The sequence below is a fragment of the Mixophyes fleayi genome, chromosome 3 (assembly GCF_038048845.1).
Source record: "Mixophyes fleayi isolate aMixFle1 chromosome 3, aMixFle1.hap1, whole genome shotgun sequence".
In the NCBI taxonomy this organism is placed as follows: domain Eukaryota; kingdom Metazoa; phylum Chordata; class Amphibia; order Anura; family Limnodynastidae; genus Mixophyes; species Mixophyes fleayi.
In genome coordinates this window covers 237,036,454-237,063,678 of record NC_134404.1, presented here as the reverse complement: position 1 = coordinate 237,063,678, position 27,225 = coordinate 237,036,454, and the positions used below count along the sequence as shown (strand labels likewise).

At 39.9% G+C, this 27,225-nt stretch overlaps 1 protein-coding gene across 3 annotated transcripts in view; it reads left to right on the top strand.

Moving 5' to 3' along the window:
* Positions 1-27,225, top strand: part of RPS6KA2 (ribosomal protein S6 kinase A2) — a 193,778-nt gene that overhangs the window by 100,267 nt on the left and 66,286 nt on the right. For all 3 annotated transcript variants that reach the window (XR_012689708.1, XM_075203299.1, XM_075203300.1), the window contains exons 7-11: positions 1,730-1,767; positions 1,865-2,007; positions 2,868-2,938; positions 3,467-3,555; positions 26,222-26,286. Coding sequence is in view for 2 of the 3 variants with exons in the window: in XM_075203299.1 (XP_075059400.1) it covers positions 1,730-1,767; positions 1,865-2,007; positions 2,868-2,938; positions 3,467-3,555; positions 26,222-26,286 (406 nt within the window). In the remaining variant the exon portion in view is untranslated. The remainder of the gene's footprint in view (positions 1-1,729; positions 1,768-1,864; positions 2,008-2,867; positions 2,939-3,466; positions 3,556-26,221; positions 26,287-27,225) is intronic.

Below are 27,225 nucleotides of genomic sequence, written 5' to 3'. Positions count from 1 at the left end.
CTCTAGCAACATCAGAAAAGCCTGAACCTGCCCTGCCATCACCTCAAATAAGAGGTTGTGACGCTCTGGAACTCCACCCTCTATATGCTGCAGAGGATGGAGGAGCAGCAAAAGGCCATTCAAGCCTACACAGCCACCTACGACATAGGCAAAGGAGTGGGGATGCGCCTTAGTCAAGCGCAGTGGAGACTGATTTCCGTGTTGTGCAAAGTTCTGCAGCCATTTGAACTTGCCACACGAGAAGTCAGTTCCGACACTGCCAGCTGGAGTCAGGTGATTCCCCTGATCAGGCTGTTGCAGAAGCAGCTGGAGAAAGTGAGGGAGGAGCTGGTAAGCCATTGCGATTACACCAAGCATGTAGCTCTTGTGGATGTAGCCCTTCGTACGCTTTGCCAGGATCTGAGGGTGGTCACTCTTTTAAAGTCAGAGGAATACATTCTGGCCACCGTGCTCGATCTTCGGTTTAAAGCGTATGTTGTGTCTCTGTTTCCGGCGGACACAAGTCTACAGCGGTGCAAAGACCTGCTGGTCAGGAGATTGTCATCTGAAGAGGACCGTGACATGGCAACAGCTCCTCCTTCATTTTCTTCCACACCTGTGGCTGCGAGGAAACAGCTTAAATTTCATAAACGACCCGCTGGCGGGGATTCAGAGAACATCTGGTCCGGACTGAAGGACCTGCCAACCATTGCTGACATAGATAAAGAACAAAAGAGAAAAAGTAAGGATCTTATGGGGCACTCGAATGGACCAAAAAGTATCTGAAAATTACTGTTAAATAAATCTTTATTGAATCAACTTATCATAAAATTTCTAATTGCGAAATATTAAAAGGTGTATATAGAATGCAATTGAGAAAAGAATAAACTGTTAAAATAGACAATATTAATTGTCAAGCCGTGTCACTGCTCACTATAATATTTGATACCATATATTTGGCCATAAATGTATGTCACAAATAATCAATATTATTTTTTATTATTGGAATCCTCATACATTAAGGATGTAACATCTTATTGTATAATCTATTATGGTAATTCCTTCATGAATAGATTCCAAATAATATTTATGAGCTGAGAGGATGGTAAGTGCTCTTTGGGGCCTAGTTTTTTAAACTGCCATCCTGTCTGCCACTGCAGTGCCACTCCTAGATGGGCCACGTGTTTGTGCCGCCCACTTGTGTCGCTTAGCTTAGTCATCCAGCTACCTCGGTGCAACCTTTTGGCCTAAAAACAATATTGTGAGGTGTGAGGTGTTCAGAATAGACTGGAAATGAGTGAAAATGAATGTTATTGAGGTTAATAATAGCGTAGGAGTGAAAACAAACCAAAAAACAGGTTTTTATGCTTTTTAAAAAAAAATCAGAACCCAAAACCTTGAGGGGGGTGTTTTGGCAAAACCCATTAGAACCCAAAACCTTAAGGTAATCAGAACCCAAAACCCAAAATACCAAAACTGGCCGGTGCACATCCATAATATATATATATATATATATATATATATATATATATATATATATATATATGTATATATATATATATAACTTTTATATTTGTTAATGTTACTGAAACATCTTTGATATACAAATGTACTGTATTGTGGCTACCAGCCCATCATTCTACGATATATAGCACAACTTTACGATTTTTTGGTGTTCAGACTTTATAAATTATATGACAGTATGACTAATGTTTCCTTTATCCTTCCTCTGCCTTCTATTTTCTTCCAGTATTCTTCTAGATGAGGAAGGTCACATCAAAGTCACAGGTAGGAAACAACTTAATACTTTGTTTGATGGTGCATCAAAATTACAACTACAAATTGCACTAAACAGCAGTTTAATTTTGTCTCTTTTTATACAAAGATTTTGGGTTGAGTAAAGAGTCTATTGACCATGACAAAAGAGCATATTCATTTTGCGGGACAATAGAATATATGGCGCCTGAAGTTGTCAGTCGAAAGGGACACACACAGAGTGCTGACTGGTGGTCATTCGGCGTTCTCATGGTAATTTCACTTACTCACTTTCACATAGCTCATGGTTGTACTAATGCATTAATGCAAATCAAAATGTTTTCAAACTGCTGTTAAAATAATTTTTTTCGCTCCTTTCATAAGCTGTCTACAAATATGCATTTTTAAATCAACAGTCTTTATACAGTCTAGATTCAGTATACCTATTCTGTATTATAGAACTAACAAAACCCCAGGGAAAACTCACCACATGTAGCAGGCCTGGAAATTCAGCAGAGGGGAGCAACACCTTAGTAAAATATTTTACATAGGTGGTAGAACAGTTTTAAGAACTAATTCAACATACATTTGTCCTATATGTCAAATCCCCACCCCTTACAAAATCCTATATCAGGCATTGGAGCTGAATCCATTGCATCATTCATTAGTATACTTTCTCGCATGCCTTCATGGTCTGATTGAGTAGAGCAGGCCTGTCCAACCTGCGGCCCTCCAGATGTTGTGAAACTACAAGTCCCAGCATGCCCTTCTAGCTATCAACTGGTTGTCTACCAGCAAAGCATGCTCATATAGCAGATCCTTTATCCCCATTTGAGTAGTAGAGCCTACTAGTTCTCATGTATGTTCATCCTGCAGTTATTTTTAATACCCAAGTAACATGAAAAATATCATGCAAACTATATCCTTACATTTGATGAGTAGCATTGCCATCATTTTTATTTTGAAACTAGTGATGTCACTCCTGTAAATTATATACAATGTGTTGGATGCAGAGGTGTATTTAACACCAAATTCTTCCTGCATCAGTGTGATGGGGAACTTGCATCACTCCTCTGTGTTTTCGGGTATCCTGTTCTTTCCACAATCTAACTCTCACAATCTGTTTTTCCTAGTTTGAAATGCTAACAGGAACCCTACCTTTTCAAGGAAAAGATAGAAAAGAGACTATGTCACTTATTTTAAAGTAAGTAATACAGTCCAGTTTTCTAAGTACAATTCTTACAAATTAACAATGAAAAAGATGTTCATCAAAAATGTTAATTTTACTAGTAGGTTTGGACAAAATCTTATTATGAAAATGAATTGCTCAATGGAAATATTCCAAGGCTATTTAGAACATGTATTCTGATTATAACTTGTTCCAGGGAAAAGAGGGCAAAAATAGGCCTCTCATGAAGTGCCAAGAAAAGTGCCTTGCTATCAGCACCAATGATCCACATTGTAGCAGCCATTCATGTTGCAATTAACTTATTTGAGGTGGAATTTAAGTGCAGCAACATAACAAACTGAGCACTTCTAAATTTCCTAGTAAAAAAAGATAAACAAGATGAAAATAAACAGGTATAAACAGGTATATGCAGGTTTATTATTGAATATTATGTAACAATATAAATATATACTGCAATATATTTACAGTTCAAAAAAAACTTTTATACTTTATAATTATTAAATGAAGACTTTATGTATTATACATTTTAACTAAATTTTTCAGAGCCAAGCTTGGAATGCCTCAGTTTTTAAGCTGTGAAGCCCAATGTCTTCTCCGAGCTCTTTTCAAGAGGAATCCCATTAACAGACTGGGTTTGTATATTTTTAGCTGTAGTAAGCTTTTCATGTTTCATAATAAATGCATTTTAATATTTGAATCTCTATATAGTTTAGTTTTTGTATTGCTTTAATGCTTTTTTTTACTTTTTATTTTCAACAGACATATGGCATAACAGTACATGTCAGTTTAAGATAGATTGTTCTTTATCCAGCTTCACAAAATATATGGGACATAGTAAAAGAACAGTTACAGTACTTGGAAAAATATCAAATTTAATATATATTTGCAATGTGTAAATAGGGGGTGACAAGGGTTGGGGTGGATAAGGAGAGAAGGGAGCATTTTACAGAACAACAAGTATATTAAAAACGGGTTAATGAAACCTTAAATAATGTTATTGCCAAACAGAATCATTAATAGGCTATTGGTCCCCGACAAAAGCTGAGAATTATGAAGGGGAGTAGTGAAGAGTATGACCTTCTAGAGAGGGTCCAATGTGATTAGACTCTTATGAAAAGATCAGGTTTGTCCTGTAAGTAGCATGTGATTTTTTTCCCAGACATGAGACATGCCAGATCCAATTTTTAAATGATGAAGATCTCTTTTCTTACATGTGCTGCTACAACTGATATGATAAAGTTCCTCTGTGAACACAAATCCTCCAACAAGCTATATAGTCAACATATAATTCTGCATTTTTTACAAACTGCAATCTTGTTTCTTTTTTACTTGAGATCCATACAACTAGTGTAACGTATCAAGTGGCGGTTTGCTAAAAGCACATGGAAAACAGCACAAAAAGGCTTACATTCTTTAGACATATAGTGGCTATAGTGGCAATAGGTTAAATTCTATGTGTTTTGAGTATGATGCCTGTACAAATATGCGTGATTTACAGTTGACCTTTAAGGTGCAGCGACAAATTTGCCACAAAAATATGTTAAGGCACAAATGGTATGATACTTACAACTTTAAGTTTAGCATACAGATATATCCAATACACAGATGTAGCAGTCTACGTCATCGATATGTTAACTTGTACCAGGGCTATGGGTCGCACAAAGATATGCCTTCTAAAAGGTGTATTTTAAAGATATATGAAAGTCAAAATTAGATGCATCACAAAGGGTTAAATCAAGAGCGAATGTTTTTTGCGCAATGTTTGATTTACAAACTAGCAGTTTGTCTCGAACAAGATGTGGTATGTGTCTTTTAAAACCATCATAAATTGCATGCAATTTCATAGAAACTTCAAAATAATAAATAACGTGATTTTTGTTTGAAAACCACATCCAATTTACATCGGCTTTAAAATCTAATATTAAATTGTAATTTGATATATCCCACTAGAGAGAACAAGAATACAAGTGAGGCCAATTCAAAGTACTAATTAAAAAACACCTAAAATAAAAATAGGGGAAAATTATATATGACCCTTTGCTCTTAGAAACCATCCTAGACACTATGGTACCTAGAGATTCTCAAAGCATGCCAGCCTCTTAACATTTGTACATGAATTGCAGGCCTTATGAAACATTTTTTCCACCCTTACAGCATTCTATCAGAAAGAGAAGAAAAAAACAGTATAAAAAATGCATGCTTTATTTCTGGACAGTAAAGGGGTAAATTTATCCAGCTGCGGATTTGAAAAAGTGGAGACGTTGCCTATAGCAACCAATCAGATTCTAGTTATGTAGGAGGTGGAGAGGTGGTGGATGCACTATGGCAACTGAGGAGTACGAGCAGCTGGGTGAAAGGGAGTTAACCACACTCCTGAATAATTATGGTAGATGGGGATTTCACCCTGCGCTCCAATACACTGATGAGTAGTGACCAATGTGGACCAGTGGTAGGTGTGCTGGGCGGGTGATTGATGAATGAGTATAGGTATACAGGAAACATGCAGAGTATACAGTAGATAGCATAGATAAGCACAGTAATAACCAGAGTAAACAATGCAGTGTTAATCATGCAGAATACTGTTCCTAATGGATGCAAGCGAGTTATGAATGGATGACACTCTGATAGATATAGCACTGATAAGAATGTCCGTGCCGCTGGTGGATGGAAGCGATAAGTGCTTCTATCTGTATTGACTCTGACAGCCTGAAATGCACAGTAGGGATTGCAGTGATGAGCGTGTGTCCCGTTTAGGTGTGACAAAAATGTGCAATTACCTTCTGATGGTAGTGAGTTCGCTTCAAACTGCCATTGAGGTGGATGCCAGGGGTCTCGTGCGCGGTCTCGATGGGTTGAGTAGACGCTAAACGCAGGAGCGATGATGGGGTGGTTGCGGGGTCAGGCGGGCAGCGGTGTCCTGCTCAGGTGGCGTGTGAGCCGGCGCTGAGTGCTGAATAGTTTCCCCGCTGGTGGCTTCAATCAGTATTGTGACCGCGCATGCGCGGATTGTAGCGCTCGGAAACAATGATAGGAAGCTACATAGTGAAGTGCTGAAAACGGTTTAATTTAAAATGAAATAAACACACTTACATGTCGGTATTTGTATAACAGCAATGTAACAGTAGGCAAGGAATACAGGAGATGTGTATATTTCTCTGACGCGTTTCGTCCGTTCACAGACTTTCTCAAGGAGTTATGAGGCCAGATGATTAAAGGTTTTATAAAGCCCGGGTAATGGTGTGATTGGTGATATTTTGGGGATTGTAATTGGATGACTGGGACGGGGGGTGGATGATGTCTAGTGTGTGGAATGATTCTGCTAGTTTGATGGGAGGGATACAATGTATCTCTTCCATAGTACTAAGTTCGCACCGAGGTCGCGCCCGCTCCAGATGTAGTCCTCCTCCCACTTTGCTATGAAGAGGTTCACGTAACTCGGTGCGAACTTAGTACCCATCGCGGTGCCTCTGTGCTGTACGCAGAAATTGTTATCAAATTATGTGTAATTATGAGTGAGTATGAATTTGATTCCTTTCGTTAAGAAATCGATTTGTTCTGGATGTAGTGTGCCTCTTTCTTTCAATAAATGTTGGACGCTGGTGAGGCCAATTTGGTGGTCAATGATCGTATAGAGTGATGTTACGTCTGTAGATGCCAGCCACATATCATCTGTCTATGTTATGTCCTGTTATGCCTGAATTGCTGCTGTTGTGTCTCTCAGGTAAGATGGTTGCTGCCTAACATAATCTTGTAGAAAATGATCCAGATATTGCGAAAGATTAGAGGTTAGTGATCCTATTCCTGAGATTATAGGTCAGCCCAGGGGATTAGTGGGTTTTTTTTGTAATTTGGGTAGGTAGTAGAATACGGGTATGATGGGGTGTTTTGTGTTTAGGAAATTGTATTCTTTAGTGTTGAGAATGCCTGTTTCTTTGCCTGATTGCAGGAGTATGGAGAGTTCTATACTGAATGTTGGTGTAGGATCTGTCCGTAACTTTTTGTAGGTGGTAGTCATTGAGAATATTGTAGGATTCTCGTTTGTAGTCATGGGAATTGAGGAGGACCAAGCCTCCGCCTTTGTCGGCGGGTTTAATGACAATGTTAGTATTAGTTTTTAAATTTTGGAGTGCTAGTCTCTCCACCTTAGTCAGATTGGGTGTTTTGTCTTTGGATGTAATTATCCATAGTGTCTAGTTCATCCGTGAGGAATTTCTCAAATGTTTCGATATAGCTGCTCTTCACCTGAATTGGATAGAAGGATGACTTGGGGCGTAGTTGTGTGTGTGTATATCTACTGTCTGGTGTTGGGTTATATTGCACTTCAGTTTGCGCAAGATGTTTCTTGAGGCATAATTTGCGGATGAATTGTTGTATGTCCAGGTATGTTGCAAATTTGTTTAATTGGCGCGTGGGTGCAAACTTAATGCCCTTACCTAGTAGGGATGACTCGGCACTAGATAGTTGATGGTCAGTTAGATTGAAAATACCTAACTGTAGGTTGGAGAGGGGTGTCTTGTGGATGGTTTGTGTTTTTTTCTGGTGTCGGTGCCTCCTTCCTCTTCGTCTGATTTTGAAAGACCTCATTTTTTGTGTTTGTTTCTAGTTATCATTTATTTAATACATTCTATAAAATGACAGCAAGAATCTGATTGGTTGCTTGATACATTCACCCCTAATAGTGTCATTTAGAGTTGGACATATGTTATTTCTTTTGCTGAAGATACTCATTTCCATACTGCGCATGTGCACCAAAAAAGAGTCCATAGGTAGATTTTAGTGTATCATTGACTTGCATCACAATATACTTGTAGAGGCAGGACAGGGGGTTGTCAGAGGCAGGCAAGCGTAAACTGCTTACTGTAAGGGCATGCCCCATAAGTGTGACATAATTATATATGAATGCATTCACAGATACGCATCTTAGGAGTTTTATCTATTGTGGGTAATGGAGATATTCAATGATTATAATATGGTCGACATCATTCATAATCATGATGTCGACCATCAGCAACATTATCAAGCCTTGTTTGATTGGCTGCTTGTGTATTAACCTCTCCAGCTGATAAGACTTAATTCAGAGTCATGGCTATACTAAATCAAGTTGCATAGATCTTTCGTCATTACTTATTTGTGATTTCCATTCGGACTAATGCAGGAAAGAAGATTGTCATTTGGTTTTTAAAGAAGAAATAACAGATGGGGAGCTGCTTGTATTTAATTTAATTTTATTTTATATTAAAAATGTGACTCACATTTATTAATAACAACCAAGACAGAATTCTTTCTGCATAGGACACTTCATTATACTATTATATGTAGCATCCCTTGCCCTAGCACAACGAAAGGGTTGGTGAAATGTTCTCTCTCTCCAGTGCCTCCACCCGAGTCTTCTACACAGTATGCTGGGATGCGGACTGTAAGTGAATCCACCAGAGGTTGACTCTGGAAGCCCCTTGTACCCGACCACACTAACCCTTTAAATAATAATGTTCAGCAAACAATCAACTGGGTGTTTATTTTGGTGAAAATAAATGGGAGAGGCGGATTTAAATATGGGGAACTTATGAATGGGATAAATAGGACAGCGGGTCAGATATTAATCAAAGACAACAGTAATAACTAAACAACAAGATGGCGACCACACATACATTCACTGGCACCCAAACTCTCCCTCAATGCACACGCACACACAGTGTGAAAATCTAAATCAATAATAATCACAATCCTGTCAATATTAAATAGTTTGTGAGGTTAACTAGTTAACGTTCGTGCACTTGTTGTAACGCTGGTAACTTTCATTATGTCTCTGACAGGAACACAGTCTCTGATATATGTGCAGCATTAATAGTGTCACAGTGTGTTTTTAGTTATCTCTCTCCCTTTGAATGAAGATGATGGTCTTAGCCACTGTTGGGTTGTGGACTGACTGCAAGTCTGATCTTGCTAGCTGTCCCTCTTTGCTCACACGCAATTCGCTAATAGCGAGAGTCTCCCTCTCCGCACATTGGCCCGCTTTGTTGTCTCCCTCAGGTTAAGGAGGCTTGATAGTGGATTTTCTGTAGTGATCCAGCTATGCAATATACACCCAGCGTCTTGTTTCATAGCTTGGGTATCCCTCTCTTCCTCTGTACATTCGGTTGTTTCGGCAGACTCTGCTTTACACACACACCTCACTGCTTCTCCTGTTGCTGCCAACTCTCTCCGAGCCCCAGCACCTCTTCCTGTCAGCTTTCTACTTCCTGCCTCTCTCTCTTCTCCTCACAGACTCTCTGGTATGGTTGACCTCTGCTTCACCCTGCATTTCCATAGCAACCTCAGCACATAAGCCATCCTGATTACATATATTTTTTGCAAACAGGGTAGATTAACTTTAGCATTTACTGCTTATACTGACAAGCTTGTGCCTCCATGATCTGTGGTGGCTGCCACAGGTCATGGAGGCACAAGAGACCCTATGAGAGATTCAGTCTCCTAACATTAATGGCATATGGGCACCCATGTATTTGCCATGGGATTGTTTTTACATTGTGCTTTCAGAAATTAGTGCTTAATTGTTGAAACACAAGCACTGCTTTGCTCTATGAATGCTGCCAACAGCATTCACAGAAATACTCAGTGTTGTGTTTCAAGAATTTAAGAGCTTAAACTAACTACTATGTGGAAAAAACAGCATATAAAAGCGGGGTTGCCTAGTCTAATAAACACAGCTGTCACAGAATAGTATTGTGTGGGAAGGTGAAGGGGGGATGCAGTCCCTTCAAAATGTTGATGTAGAGCCATTTTATTCTTAGTTATGCCCTCCATACACATTTCTGGTTCAAAGTGTGCTACTCAATTTACATTACTTAATCCTACAATGACTGCAATAGTGGAGTTGTATTTCTAGTCTGTACAGACAACAGTGGGAAACCACCAAAGATGGGAAAATGAGGGAAAGCAGCCCCAGTCCATAAACAAATAACAAAACAAGTCATTCCAGCTATTACAGAATGCAAACTTTCCATACCTATAAATTGGAAGAAATGAAGGTAGATATCAACATGCTGCATCAACATAACTGTGCAGCATCAATTCCTCTCATATCCATTCACATGATGGCATACTTGTAACTCACTGATAGTGAAACTTTTCTTGATGCAAATTAGCTACAGCATTTTATAATTACATAAATGAAGAGCAGTTAGCATCATATCACCATCAACCTTTTTTGATAAAAGCTATAGAACATGTGCCCTAAGAGAGAACAAAGTATGCAAGGGAGACCCAGCCTGACATTTTAACTATAATTACCCAGCAATAGAAAGATAGAAAGACTAAGGAAATGTTGCAGCACTTTTAAAAGTTTGCCTCTAAGGGGTAAATGTATCAAGCTGCGAGTTTCCGGTGGGTTTGAAAAGTGGAGACGTATAGCAACCAATCAGATTGTGGTTATCATTTATTTAGTACATTCTACAAAATAATGGCTAGAATCTACCACTTAATTCTTTGACCATTTCCTTCTCCAATTTTTTTCTTTCCTTAAGCTGACATATATGTTATTTATTCTTTACATTACTTTATGTCAACTCAATGCACCTACATATCCACTCCACCAAGTCCTTAAACTTCCACCGTATGGATCTTATAGTCTTCTATCTCACCTCAGTTTCCATTCAACCTTCTCCATTTCTTCTCACCTCCTTTGTTATAGGGCTTATTATCAATATTAAAGTTGATTTATATGGCACCAGAAAATTCTGCAGTACTCTCCAGAGCAACATAACATCTGAAATGACTGGACTCCCATTTCTCAATTCACATGATCATTATATCACACAAACCCCTTGGAAGCTTCTGTTGCCTTGATCCATTCCATCGAACATTTATCATTACACCATTTGCCTTGGAAGAATGCCCCAAACCCCATTGCTCCTGTTTTGTACATGAATTGGAACAGTTCCCTGTTATCCACCACATCTACTTTCTATATTGACAATATTATAACTGCCCAGTGTGAGAATGTTGTATTCTTTACATATCACTTAAGCTTGTTTTTACCTTGTGATTTCCCCACATAGAAAAGCTAACCCTAACATCCCTGCAAAAACTCTGGGCATCGTAAGCTTTTAAGGAATCAGTTGACTTCTCAGGACTTCACTCTTTTCTGCAACTCTGTTGATTATGAAATCCACATAAAGACTCATGAGAATGTCTTTTTCTGTAGCCATCAGCATGAAAGAATCCAAATGCTCCTGGGATAGAGTATTCCTCAGTCGATTCTTATAAGACCTCAAGGTAGAGAAGCTTCTCTCACAAGCAACTTGTGTGAATAATAGTCAGTATGAATTTGTAGGCCAGGCCAATCACATGGTAGTCAGCTGTTAATAAATTGTATCGCTGTAGAATTTGATAGTAACAAATGGCACAGTTCTACATGTCGCACATGGCTTATTCACAAGCTCCATTTCCATGTCACCACATTCTTTATTCTGGTCTTCCACAGGCATTTCTCTTGCCACTCTAACAGTATATTCTTCTAGTGCTGAGGTCTTTAATTTTTCCCAGTGCAAAGCTAGACTACTTAATTCACAGAGCAAATTTTCAGCTGTGATGTTTTCATGAAATTTGATCAAGACTTTACTTAAATCTTCCATTGCTGGGATCTGAAGTCCTTGTTCTCTTATGATGGAAAAGTTCCTAGGGTTCAGGGAAGCATAGTCAGTGTACAGTGATCCACTGGCGAGAAAACGTCTATTTATGCTCTTAGTGATTACGTCAAGGATCACATTGTGTACTTGTATTTTATATGCTGTAATAGCATCACATATTACTTCGTCTTGAGCAGACTCGCCAGCCATGTTTTTTTTCTTCCTTAACCTTTTATGAGGCAGGGTGGTCTGTACCAAGTTCGCAATCTTCAAGTTCTTGCAGTTTGTCATTTGCCATATTTCGAAATTATCTGCAATGTTCTTAACCACATCAAAATCCCTAATAACCTTTCTGAGATTTTCCTGTGTCCCAGACACCATGTGATGATCTTTTAATATGTCCAAACCACTTGTTTGTAGATATTTTGACAATAGTGATGTCAATTCAAATTAGAGATGAGCGCACTTGGATTTCCTGAATCCGAGCCCACCCGAACGTTGCCGATCCGAGTAGGATCCGAGACAGATCCGGGTATTGGCGCCAAATTCAGATCTGAAACTGAGGCTCTGACTCATAATCCCGTTGTCGGATCTCGCGATACTCGGATCCTATAAATCCCCCGCTAGTCGCCGCCATCTTCACTCGGGCATTGATCAGGGTAGAGGGAGGGTGTGTTAGGTGGTCCTCTGTCCTGGTAGATCTCGTGCTGTGCTGTTTAGTTCTGTGCTGTGCTGTTTAGTTCTGTGCTGTGCTGTGCTCTGCAGTATCAGTCCAGTGGTGCTGTGTGCTGTGCTCTGTCCTTCTGAGGTCAGTGGTGCTGCTGGGTCCTGTGCTGTGTCCTGTTCAGTCCAGTGGTGCTGTGTCCTGTGCTCTGTGCTTCTAAGGGCATAGTTATTTCCCCAATATTCCCCTGTGTTTAAAAAAATAAAAAAAAGTTATTTAAAAAAATACCAAAAACTAATTTAATTTTTTTTAATTACCACAAAATTTGCACAACCAATCCTGCAGTATAAGCCCATTGGTACTGCAATATTACCAAGTTCACACATTCAGCAGTAAAAGTCCAGTGGTACTGCAATATTACAAAGTTCACACATTCTGCAGTATCAGTCCAGTGGTGCTGTGTCCTGTGCTCTGTCCTGCTGAGTTCCGTAGTGCTGCTGGGTCCTGTGCCGTGTCCTGTTCAGTCCAGTGGTGCTGTGTCCTGTGCTCTGTGCTTCTAAGGGCATAGTTATTTCCCCATTATTCTCAAGTTTTTAAAAAATAAAAAAAAAGTAAAAAAAAATTAAAAATTAAAAATTAAAAAAAAAATATATAATTATAACCAAATTTGCAAAACCAATCCAGCAGTATAAGTCCATTGGTACTGCAATATTACCAAGTTCACACATTCTGCAGTATCTTGTGCTACATATAATGGAGACCAAAAATTTGGAGGATAAAGTAGGGAAAGATCAAGACCCACTTCCTCCTAATGCTGAAGCTGCTGCCACTAGTCATGACATAGACAATGAAATGCCATCAACGTCGTCTTCCAAGCCCGATGCCCAATCTCGTAGTACCGGGCATGTAAAATCCAAAAAGCCCAAGTTAAGAAAAAGTAGCAAAAAGAGAAACTTAAAATCATCTGAGGAGAAACGTAAAGTTGCCAATATGCCATTTACGACACGGAGTGGCAAGGAACGGCTTAGGCCCTGGCCCGTGTTCATGACTAGTGGTTCAGCTTCACCCACGGATCTTAGCCCTCCTCCTCCTCCCCCCCTGTCAGCAACAAAACAGCAAACAACTCTGCCTTCTAAAGAGAAATTATCACAAATCCACAAGGCGAGTCCAAGGATGTTGGTGGTTGTCAAGCCTGACCTTCCCATCACTGTACGGGAAGAGGTGGCTCGGGAGGAGGCTATTGATGATGTAGCTGGCGCTGTGGAGGAACTTGATGATGAGGATGATGATGTGGTTATTGTAAATGAGGCACCAGGGGGGGAAACAGCTGATGTCCATGGGATGAAAAAGCCCATCGTCATGCCTGGTCAGAAGACCAAAAAATGCACCTCTTCGGTCTGGAGTTATTTTTATCCAAATCCAGACAACCAATGTATGGCCATATGTAGCTTATGTAAAGCTCAAATAAGCAGGGGTAAGGATCTTGCCCACCTAGGAACATCCTCCCTTATACGTCACCTGAATAACCTTCATAGTTCAGTGGTTAGTTCAGGAACTGGGGCTAGGACCCTCATCGGTACAGGGACACCAAAATCCCGTGGTCCAGTTGGATACACACCAGCAACACCCTCCTCGTCAACTTCCTCCACAATCTCCATCAGATTCAGTCCTGCAGCCCAAGCCAGACTGAGTCCTCCTCAATACGGGATTCATCCGAGGAATCCTGCAGCGGTACGCCTACTACTGCCACTGCTGCTGTTGCTGCTGTTAGTCGGTCATCTTCCCAGAGGGGAAGTCGTAAGACCGCTAAGTCTTTCACAAAACAATTGACCGTCCAACAGTCGTTTGCCATGACCACAAAATACGATAGTAGTCACCCTATTGCAAAGCGTATAACTGCGGCTGTAACTGCAATGTTGGTGTTAGACGTGCGCCCGGTGTCCGCCATCAGTGGAGTGGGATTTAGAGGGTTGATAGAGGTATTGTGTCCCCGGTACCAAATCCCGTCGAGATTCCACTTCACTAGGCAGGCGATACCAAAAATGTACAGAGAAGTACGATCAAGTGTCCTCAGTGCTCTAAAAAATGCGGTTGTACCCACTGTCCACTTAACCACGGACATGTGGACAAGTGGTTCTGGGCAAACGAAGGACTATATGACTGTGACAGCCCACTGGGTAGATGCATCCCCTTCCGCAGCAACAGCAACAGCTGCATCAGTAGCAGCAACTACAAAATGGCTGCTCGTGCAAAGGCAGGCAACATTGTGTATTACAGGCTTTAATAAGAGGCACAACGCTGACAACATATTAGAGAAAATGAGGGAAATTATCTCCCAGTGGCTTACCCCACTTAGACTCTCATGGGGATTTGTGGTGCCAGTAACATTGTGCGGGCATTAAATATGGGCAATTTCCAGCACGTCCCATGTTTTGCCCACACCATTAATTTGGTGGTGCAGCATTACCTCAAGAGTGACAGGGGTGTGCAGGAGATGCTTGCGGTGGCGCGCAAAATTGCTGGACACTTTCGGCATTCAGCCAGTGCCTACCGCAGACTAGAGGCACATCAAAAAAGCATGAACCTGCCCTGCCATCACCTCAAACAAGAGGTTGTGACGCGCTGGAACTCCACCCTCTATATGCTGCAGAGGATGGAGGAGCAGCAAAAGGCCATTCAGGCCTACACAGCCACCTACGACATAGGCAAAGGAGTGGGGATGCGCCTCAGTCAAGCGCAGTGGAGACTGATTTCCGTGTTATGCAAGGTTCTGCAGCCATTTGAACTTGCCACACGAAAAGTCAGTTCCAACACTGCCAGCTTGAGTCAGGTCATACCCCTGATCAGGCTGTTGCAGAAGCAGCTGGAGAAAGTGAGGGAGGAGCTGGTAAGCCATTGCGATTACACCAAGCATGTAGCTCTTGTGGATGTAGCCCTTCATACGCTTTGCCAGGATCCGAGGGTGGTCACTCTTTTAAAGTCAGAGGAATACATTCTGGCCACCGTGCTCGATCCTCGGTTTAAAGCGTATGTTGTGTCTCTGTTTCCGGCGGACACAAGTCTACAGCGGTGCAAAGACCTGCTGGTCAGGAGATTGTTCTCTGAAGAGGACCGTGACATGCCAACAGCTCCACCCTCATTTTCTTCCACATCTATGGCTGCGAGGAAAAAGCTCAGTTTTCCCAAAAGAGGCACTGGCGGGGATGCTGATAACATCTGGTCCGGACTGAAGGACCTGCCAACCATTGCAGACATGTCTACTCTCGCTGCATTGGATGCTGTCACAATAGAAAAAATTGTGGATGATTACTTTGCTGACACCATCCAAGTAGACATGTCAGACAGTCCATATTGTTACTGGCAGGAAAAAAAGGCAGTTTGGAAGCCCCTGTACAAACTGGCTCTATTTTACCTGAGTTGTCCCCCCTCCAGTGTGTACTCGGAAAGAGTTTTTAGTGCAGCGGGGAACCTGGTCAGTGAGCGGCGAAGGAGGTTGCTTCCTCACAACGTTGAAAAAATGATGTTTATAAAAATGAATAATCAATTCCTCAATGAAGTACAGCACTGCCCTCCAGATAGTACAGAGGGACCTGTGGTTTTGGAGTCCAGCGGGGACGAATTGATAATGTGTGATGAGGAGGAAGTACACACTGTAGGGGGAGAGGAATCAGAGGTTGAGGATGAGGACGACATCTTGCCTCAGTAGAGCCTGTTTAGTCTGTACAGGGAGAGATGAATAGCTTTTTTGGTGTGGGGGCCCAAACAAACCAATCATTTCAGCCAAAGTTGTTTGGTAGGCCCTGTCGCTGAAATGATTGGTTTGTTAAAGTGTGCATGTCCTATTTCAACAACATAAGGGTGGGTGTGAGGGCCCAAGGACAATTCCATCTTGGAACTTTTTTTTTTGCATTATATGACCAATCAACAGTCGTTTGCCATGTTCAAAAAGTAAAACCAAATTTAAACAAATTCAAGAAATTAAACCAAAAGTAAAATGCCCTGTCATAATTTAAAACAAGAGGTATTGACGTGCTCTAAAACTACTGTATTGTTGTTTATATTTTATAACCACTACACTTGAAAGCTTGAGTCTTTCAATAAAAAAGTAACTGTCCATTGCACGAATATTTGCAACAGGGACAATTTTAGGGTTAAGAAAGTCAACTAATAACACTTCGACGCTGTCTGTCTTTATAAACACTACACTTGGAAGTTGGAGGAGGTATTGTGGCCCCGGCACCAAATTTACTACCGGGGCCACTCCACTGTGCAGTCCATATTTAGGTGTATCAGATATTAAACAACGGTGACAGTTGATGCCCAATTTTTTAATTATATTGTGGCCTCGGTACCAAATTGTGTACCGGGGCCACCACACTACGCAGTCCATACCCTTTTTTGGTGGAATTCTGACCCGTGGAGGGTTTTTTAATTATATTGTGGCCTCGGTACCAAATTGTGTACCGGGGCCACCACACTACGCAGTCAAGATAGATAGATGCGTATCATAGATAAAGTACATTCAGTGGTGTGGGGCAAATTGAAAAATATTCAAAATGCACTGACATTATCAAAAACAAGAGGTTGTCACACGCTAAAACTCCAACATGTATATGATGGAGAGGATGGAGGAGCAGCCGTAGGTGCAGTGTAATGCAGACCTGTTGAAGGTTTTTTATATATTTTATTGTGGTGCCCAGTGCCCACTCCTCTACGCAGTCCAGATACATTTATTGGTGCGAATCATAAAAGTTCAGGGTTTTTAATATATATTGTGGTGACCCACTCCTCTACGCAGTCCAGGTACATTTATTGGTGCGAATCATACAAGTTCAGGGTTTTTAGTATATATTGTGGTGACCCACTCCTCTACGCAGTCCAGGTACATTTATTGGTGCGAATCATACAAGTTGATGGTTTTCTTATTATATATATTGTGGTGACCCACTCCTCTACGCAGTCCAGAAAGATACCTCGTTGCAACGTTTTGGACTAATAACTATATTGTGAGGTGTTCAGAATACACTGTAAATTAGTGGAAATGCTTGTTATTGAATGTTATTGAGGTTACTAATAGCATAGGAGTGAAAATAAGCCCAAAAACTTGATTTTTAAACTTTTTATGTTTTTTCCAAAAAAAATCCGAATCCAAAACCTTAAATCCGAACCGAGACCTTTCGTCAAGTGTTTTGCGAGACAAATCCGAACCCCAAAAATAATGAAAATCCGGATCCAAAACACAAAACACGAGACCTCAAAAGTCGCCGGTGCACATCCCTAATTCAAATATACAAAGAAATATTTGAGCTGTGAAAATGGTCTCGTATTCAAGAAGAGATTCTACGTGTGGTTTTGCTTTAATGCGCACTTCATGTTTAGATCTTGGTTTCAATCTTTGCCTATGTGTCAAAAAGGTCAATGTACAAAGCGAATCAGGTTGTGAAAATATTCCAAATACTTTTCTAAGCGCTGCATCTTTAGACTATCAGCGAGTTTCATCGATCAGAGAGAGTCTTCAATGGTGAGGGTCCTGACTGACATTTAGCCATGTATTCATGTGTTGATAAGACTCCCAACATCATTCATTAAAGCAGATAACGATGCACTTGCAATAGCTATCTTTGTGGTATCTGCCAGTACTAAATTCAGTACATGCGCATAACACCAGACATGAATTTGGTCTGGAGATTCGGTTGACAACCATGTCGAGAAGCCTCTATATTGTCCTTGCATGTTAGCTGTACCATCAGTAGAATTGCTAGTGCAATTTTTTATGTTTATTTTGCATGAGTGTAGAACTTGCTTTATAAAGTTAAGGAAGTATTCTACAGATGAAAATTCACAATCTACCACTGCAAGGAGCTTCTCATGAATTTGATCTGTTACATACCGAACAATTACAGAGCACTGATCTTTTGATGTGATATCCTGAGTTGTGTCAATTTGTACTGCATCCCAGCTTCACTGACATCACTTGCCACTGTCACCTGAATAAGCCGTTGTATTGTTTTTATAACTTTGTTAAGAGTTGTTTTTGAAAGCAAAGTGAAAAACGACCCTCTGTCCTTTCCTCTTGAATGCAACTTCTTGTTTTTTGTTATGCAATCGCTGATGTGTTCTCGAAGACAAGCATCGTCAGTAGGTTCTCCCCGTGTTTGCGAGGGTTTTCTCCGGGTGCTTTGGTTTCCTCCCACACTCCAAAAACATACTGGTAGGTCAATTGGCTGCTAACAAAAATTGACCCTAATCTGTATGTGTGTGTGTTAGGGAATTTAAACTGTAAGTGTCACAAATCGGGATCTTAGCCGCACTTACCTCATCCGCCTCTGTCATATCACGGCTACCTGGGTCCCCTCTGGTCGTCTGCAGCATTCCCATCCTCCACACCTCCGTTTGTAAACAAACACATAATGTTTGTTCTGCTGCATGGGCGCGGCCATCTTGGATGCAGTCAGGTGATCATTCCAGACCAACCAGATTCTGCAGCTTTGATCACATGCACTGATCAGCCAATAGTTGTTTGGGACACCCTATTTAAACCTGCTGCTGTGATCTGTTCATTGCCAGAACAACACACTTCTCTCCAGAGGATAGTTCTTGGCTCAAGTGTTCCTGACTGCATTACAAGTGCAGTGTTCCTGACTGCATTACAAGTGCAGTGTTCCTGACTGCATTACAAGTGCAGTGTTCCTGTCTGCATTACTAGTGCACTGTTCCTGTCTACATTTCCAGACTGCTCATTCCCCTGCTATATTCTACAATCAGCAAGAACATGAGCAAGAAGATCATCCAGGCTGCTAAGTTCTGTTTCACTCCTGCTCCAGCTAGTCCCAAGGGTCCCAAATCGGATCAAGAAATTCATACGATCGTGACAGTAAGCTCCAATGGGGCAGGGACTGATGTGAGTGAGTTCTCTGTAAATCGCTGTTGAATTAGTGGTGCTATATAAATAAATGGTGATGATGATGATCGTACTTGCTGAGCAGTAAAACAAATTCTAAAAAATTGCCGTGATCGACAGAAATGTCCTCTAAAGTGTATGCAGTCTCAAATTTGTTTCCCCTATAGCTAAGTCTGCGCTTATCAATCACTTTTATAATGTCTATGACACGCTCCGATATCTGACGTCTTTTTCTGACTTGTTCTCTGTGTACAGACATTGCAAAGCAGTAAGTTATTGATATCTGCACTGCTGGCATTCGAAGAGTAATCTTCGGCGCAGGCTCTGTGCATAACACTTTTTTCATGTTCTTCAATTCTTTCATGAATATGTCTCCTGTCTGTCATTCCTTCAATGAATGGATTTGTTACAGAAGTCTTTGAAAATGCAAGACAGACAGAGCAAATACAGCATTTTGTTCTTCACTGTAGGTCAGCGGTTTGATTTATCTTTTCGAAGGACAGCTTTCTTTATGACATGATCACTGAAGTTTTGCTTTTGGTGATAATTAAAAAATAAGGAAGGCGACTTGTTTTAAGGTCGAACAAAGTAATTGAATGGAGACTGGGGGGTATATTTACTAAGCTTTGGGTTTGAAAGTGGAGATCTTGCCCATAGCAACCAATCAGATTCTAGTTACCATTTATTTAGTACATTCTTCAAATGATAGCTAGCATCTGATTGGTTGCTATAGCAACATCTCCATTTTTCCAAACCCGCAGTTTAGTAAATATACCCCAGGGACTATAAACTTTGTATACATGGAGAGCTACTGGTTTCATTTAAATCTTGCCTTTTTTTCAACTTCCTGTTCTGTCAATGATTTCTTCATGACAACGCGTACTAGATCATATGTTAGTGCCACAGATATAACGGTCTGTTTTCCGTGTATTGACTGGCGCTTGCAGAATCTGAATACATAACTGTTCCACTTGCTTGATCAATTTGCATTTCAGAAACATTTTCTTCAGTGGATGCTTTCCCAGGAATATTGTGACCTGGTTGATGACGACTGAACATATCAGTTATTTTAACATATTTTTCGGCATGAGCTTCAAGAGTCTTCTTTTTCTTCTCTCTGATTTTTTCAGCTCCACCTTTTCGTTTTTGTTTGGAGTCCATATTTTCTTCCAACAGGTACAAAAACCTTTCAAGGGAATTATTTTGGGTTTGTTATTATCCTAGATAAATTATTCAATGAATTTAATAAATTGCGACATTTCATGATAGCAAACAGGTTAGGTGCATCAGCGAGTCTATTTTTTATTCCAGCATACTAAAATTAGATTACTTTTTGTGGGATAACATTTAAAAGAAATGAAGTCATAGAGAAGGTGCAATTAATGGGGCATTTCCTACTTTCAGTGAGGGCACTACTTTTAATGGGACATGTCCTGCGCATTTCAGTTGCATTTCTGTCCAAAAAGTGCATTTCTATGTGAAATGTAATCAAAAGCTTAAAAATACACAAATGTCACACATGTAATAAAGATGTCCCCTAGCTCTGGTAAATAAAGCAGTAAGGAGGAAAAATGGGCAAGCGTATCTGAGTGGACTTTGACAAGTGCCAAAGTAAAAAAATAAAAAGTATGTAATTAACTATAAACTTAGAATGCTCTCATTCTGGTAAAGACATTGTAAATACATGAGACTTCTTTTAGGGATTTTTTGACCAGATCATAGAAAATAGGACTGTTGTAACCAGAATATCGTATATCATCCCAGAAGCGTCAATGTAAGAATAAAAATGTATATCTCTTTTCCCAACATTAATCATATTGTGGACAAGTACAACAAACTTGCCATAATGAGCCTGTATGTGCTCCCCAAATCACAAGTGCAAAATACATTGCACTAAAAACGCAGAATTCACAACCATATATGGGCGGCAACTATCTTATGATGTGTGCCAGCCTGAGCAGCAACATATGCATCTTGGTTTACGCCATGCACAGGACACAGACCTTTACATCCCACTTGCACCCATATTTTAAACAACTTATTTTATATGGAAACACATTATGTTCATTAATATGCACTAATCATTTTTTTTTGTTTTTTTAAAATTAAAAACACTCTATCTTGTGTCCAAAAAAATGTAAAAAAATGTTTAAACTAGAGATGTTTACTGACCCCCGTGTTTTGGTTTTGGATCTGGATTACCTTCGTGTTTTGATTTTGCCAAAACCGCCCTGCGTATTTTGGTTTTGTTTGCAATTTTTTAAAAAATTCCATTTTTTTGGGCTACAATAAAATAATTTATGTATTATTGTGTACCTACATTATTATTAACCTCACTAACACTAATTTCCATTCATTTCCATTCAATTTTGACCACCGCACATGTCACAATATTATTTTCATACACTTTTAAACAAAGATTGCAGCAGTTCTTGCCAGTGATACGAGAAAGGCCATTGTCATGCCTGGGCATCAAGACCAAAATCCACCTCTTATGTGTGGAATTATTTTTACACAAATCCTGACAACAGTTGTCTAGTCATTGTAGCATTTTTAAAGCCACATTCAGTAGAGGTAGGGACCTTATCCATCTAGGATCCTCATCCACGTTACGGCATTTGAAGCAAGTTCATGGAAAGCTGTTGGGAAAATCATAAACTTATGTTAAAAAATAACAACAAGCAGTCCAGCATCATCTACCTCCCTTCTCTCATCTAGATCCCAGCACCTGCAATCTACACCCCCAACACCTTCATCATCAATATCCCCAGAAGTCATGGGAGTTGGTCCTGCATTCAGTTCCTAATTCTAGATGACTCCTCCACTAACCATGATTCCTCTGAAGAATTATTGAGCGTTAGTCCAGCTGTTGCTGCTGTTGGGGCTGGATCTTCAACCCAGATGAAGACTACTAGTAGTTTACAACAATTGACTGTTAAACAATCCTTTGCTAGAGGAACAAAGCAAGAATGCTGTCACCCAGTCGCAAAGCGGATCACAGACGCCATGGGGACTATGCTAGTATTAGATCTGCGTCCAATGTCCACTATTAATGCAGCTGGTTTAGACAGTTACTTGAGGTCTTCTGTCCCTATTACCAAATTCCATCACGACACCATTTTACTAAAAAAACTATTCTCACCTCCACCAGAAAGTTTGTAAAAATGTAATTATTGGGCTACAAAATGCCATTCTACCCACTGTACACTTAACCACAGATATGGGGACAATCGGACTGGGCAAACTAAAGATTATATAACTGTGACAGCCCACTGGGTTGGTGATTCGCCTTCACCAGCAGGAACAGCAGCAGCATGTACCCAATACACCAAATTTTCAGAAGTAGGCTCTCTGTGTATCAGCGGCTTCAGTAAGAGGCATACAGCTGACAATCTGTTACAAAAAGTAAGGGATGTCATTGCAACATGGCTAATCCTGCTTGACTTTCCTGAGGATATGTGATTTCTGATAACGACACCAATATTGTTAGAGCATTTTACAGCGGCAGGGGGGGAGGGAATTCCATCACATTTCCTGTTTTGCTCACACAATCAACTTGGTGTTACAGAACTTTTAAAAATGACAATGAAATGCAGGGAGATGGTGTTTGAACTTTAGGATCATTATTGGGATTCTGCAACAGCATATAGGAGAATGCAGCTGCTGCAAGAAAACTAGAATTTGTGGAGAATGTACTTTAGTCCAGCAAAGTAGTCACCTGTGAAGAGAGTACAGACACGGTGAGCCTTGAGTCAAATGATTGCCTTAATTATAATTTTTGAGAAGCAGCTAGAGAAATTGAAGGATGAAATAAAACTAAGCAAATCCGCTAACTATATTGTAATTGTAGAGCTAGGACTTAATTCCCTTCGCCAGGATCCAAGCGCTATCAACATCTTTTAATGATGCCTCCTCCTTCAGTTTCTCTGGCAACTGCTTCTTAGAAAAACTTAGCTATTCCCAAGATACCCAGTGGAGATGCAGATGAGTCAGCACAACATTTTGACATTTGCTCTGCTGTAAAATAATTGCCAAAAAAACATGACAGCTCTGCCATAAAATGAACTACAAATTCCATGAGGAAGGCCATTATCTGCTTTACATAAAAGTACACAGACTTCTGGGATGGTGGATTCCCAGCGGGGATGAATTTGTATTGTTTGAGGAAGATGTACACAATGATGAGGTTAAATATGGTGACAGTGTAGATTGCAGGAGCTGAATCTAGCTAAGAGAAGGGAGCTACCTGATGCTAGCATGCCTGATAATACTTTGGGTAGAATGGTATCTTGGCAATTTTATGTTTTTCTACAGTAAACTTTCAGCTATTTTTTAGAGAGTTTTTTTTTTTCTTTAAAAAGGTACACGCTTTTTTTTTACATTTTTGTTTCCCCTGACTTAAAACCACTATGTACTTGAACATAGGCTTTAGCACATGAGGTAGAGGGATTAGTATCATCGTGACTGAAACTGGAGAGTGACAACAACAATGTCACCCCTCCTGTTTCTGTATGAGCTATGGCACAGTACAATGTCACTTTAGACTTTTAAGAACACTGACAGCCCTATTATTACAATTTCTGTTTCAGCACTGACCCTGCCACCTCTCCTGTTTCTGAGTGAGCTATGGTACAATAAAATGTAACAGCAGATTTAGACCAAGCCAGGCAGGCCTATAATTTCTATTTCATTAATTACAATTAGCAATGGAGCACTGGAGCTCTCTCTTTGTGTGTAACCTATATATAACGCAGTAGAATTTGCTGCAAATTCTACAGACAAGCCTGCTTGTCTTCCTATTCATCAATGTTTCTTAGCAATGGAGCACTCGTCTTTGGGTGTATATTAGACCCTACACTTGTAAGTGCAAATTAAGAATAAAAGCCTGCAAGGACTTGTAGATTAGTATTTCAGCAACAACAAAATAACCAAGGCAGCTCTTTTATTTGGGTGTATATTAGACCCTACACTTATAAGTGCAAATTAAGAAAAAAAGCCTGCAAGGACTTGTTGATTAGTATTTCAGCAACGACAAAATAACCAAGGCAGCTCTTTTATTTGGGTGTATATTAGACCCTACACTTAGAGTTCAAATCAGAAAAAAATCCTGCAGGGACTTGTATATTAGTATTTCCGGTGGTAAGCATTTTTAAGATTACCACCATTTCGACACCGATGACTCCTCCAATAAAAATGTGACTCTGTAAAAAACAATGTTAAGAAAGCAGACTTACCTGCATATCGAAGATGGAGATGTCCGAATCGGCGCAGGATACTGACCGCAAGTGATTGCGACTACTGAGGTGTCCGCGAGGAGACTTTAACGTAAGCGTGACTTGTATCCCTTTTAATTTAAAGAGGCAATGTTTTGTAAGTGTCTAAACACTTAACCTGCATGGTTTGACATTGCTGCTTTAAATTAAAAGGAATACAAGTCGCGCTGACGTTAAAGTCTCCTTCATCCACACACTCTGTGCCCTCCTTCATCCACACACTCTGTGTCCCTCTTCATCCACACTCTGCCCTTCTTCATCCACAACATTTCAACATGTTAGCAGCTTATGAGGCACAGCACTTTTTGGGCTTAATTCATGTACATCTGTTTTCGAAGCGTAGCTCTGCACATGTCCACACTCAATTGACACTTAAGATTGTCTACAACTTGAAAGGGAAGAACAAAGGAGGAGAGGGGCAGACTAATGTAGGCCATGTACAGTAAGGGTGTTCCAACTCAAGTTCTATGTTTGTCGTAAGCCATGCTTCTTTTAACCCATAGCTTTTGCTCCCATTACAGGTTAGATGTAAATGCAGACAGTGATGACTGACAAGGCATAGGGCTAGATTTACTAAGCTGCGGGTTTGAAAAAGTGGGATGTTGCCTATAGCAACCAATCAGATTCTAGCTTTCATTTATTTAGTACCTTCTACAAAATGATAGCTAGAATCTGATTGGTTGCTATAGGCAACATCCCCACTTTTTCAACCCGCAGCTTAGTAAATCTAGCCCATAGTCTTTAATTTAAAAAGAACACGTATATGTTCTAGCAGCTATCACAGAACAACTTATGCAACTAAGATATACAATAAAAACATATTGTATTTACTGTTCACATTGAAGTCAAATGTATTTATGTAAATAATGTAAAAAAATTACAAATATGTATTATATTTAAAAATAAATGTTTATATAAATAACTATACTGTTAAGAGTTGCAATTTTAATATAAAATACATGTTTTATGATGTGACCTTTTATTGTACTTATGCATGTGCAGATACTGCAGTCAGCTGTGTGACTATATTCTTAAGCACTCTTTCTGTCCATACTTTGCTAGTTTTACGTTGTCGTCTATAATATGTCAGGAATGGAAGACTTCAAGCGGTAGATTTGTCAAACCTTCTAAAAAGGAAAAGTGGAGTTGTCGCTGATAACAACCAACCAGATTCTAGCTGTCACTTTCTAGAATACACTAGATAAATGATTGCCAGAATCTGATTAGTTGCTATGGACAACAACTCCACTTTTCCTTTTTAGAATGCTTCATAAATCTACCCCCAAAAGTTGGAAGGCATGACCTTTCACAGAAATAGTCATGAGAGTTGAAATTAACATTTACATACTTTGCTACTTTCTTCCAAAACTAAAATGTAGCTTTAGGTGGAGTGCAAGGAATTAAGTAAAAAACAAATAACTTTTACAATGGATGCGCTGTTGCCCAGGTCTGCAAAGGCCCCAGATGACTGGAACAGTGAATGGTTATTAATTTCCCTTTCCCTGTTGAACTTTGCTTTATCACTTGCATCAGGCTTCCTATTTTGAATTTGCATGGGACTGTACATGCTTTGGAAGCTGGCAGATCAGGCAACTAAGCATCCACGATAAGTGTAATTTTGATTTTTAAAATTAACTCTTGAATTCCAACCAATATTAATTTCTTCGAAGAAAAAGTGATGTGATCAATTTGATCCTTGTTTAAGCCAGCATGTTGGAATTATTTTAAATAAAACATAGATAAAGCATGGAAGACAGTCATATTAGTAAGAGCATATTTAAGCTAATGTCGTATCCTTACTGTAATATGCACCATTATATTCTTTTTCAACAGGCGCAGGACTTGATGGAGTTGAAGATATAAAACGTCATTCATTTTTTATGACAGTAGATTGGAATGTAAGTATGCTCAGGCATTAGTTCCCTGAATTGGTTTACTGTAGCATACCTCCAATCTGTCCATCTTCTAGAGGAACAAACCACCTTTGGGACCTGAATTTGCCTATCCTTCTTTATTTTCCCTCTATGAGATCTCCATTGGCATCTGATGTGTTTGCATAACTTCTAATTTCAATGTAACTGCACCTACCCAATAGAGATGCTGAAACTATTTGAGCCAGTTCAAAATTTGAACAAATCAGCCTGGTCCAACAGCTTTGAATATAATGGAATTTGTTTTTGGTTTAACCACCATTGTGTGTATTTTAGAAGTGCTAAGCTACTAACTTAAATTCAAAGTTAAGGCTCACCGTTAAAGTTATTAAAATCTTTCCTGCATTTTCAAGCTGAAATTGCTTCATGTTTTGTATTTTTAAACCTTTTGTAATTTATTTGACAACCATTATTGTGTTTGCGATTAAATGAACTGTTCACATGAAAAAAACATTGAAAACAGTATATAATACAGCAATTGGTGTCATTTAGGACAGCCTTTAGCTTCATTCATCACATCACTTTACTTGCACTGTCTTGTCACCCCTTCTTTTCTCTCTTTATTTCCCACCTTGATTACTGCTTTGTGACAAATGGCCTTTCCATCATCCATCTTTCCCAAACAACAATATGTTCTAAATGCCACCACAAGACTGTTCTTTCTCATTTGCCACTCCATATTCACTGCATTACTCTGAAAATCTCTACAATGACTCCCCATTAGCTCCAGAATTTATCTCAAGCTGCTCATCCTCACCTTCAAAGCCCTCACCAACTCATCCCCTTCATACATCTCTGACCTCAGCATGTGATACACTCCCTCTCGCCCTGTTCAATCTGCTTCTGACCTATGCCTATCCTCCTCTCTGATGACCAAGACTTCTTCCAAGACTTCTTCCATGCTGT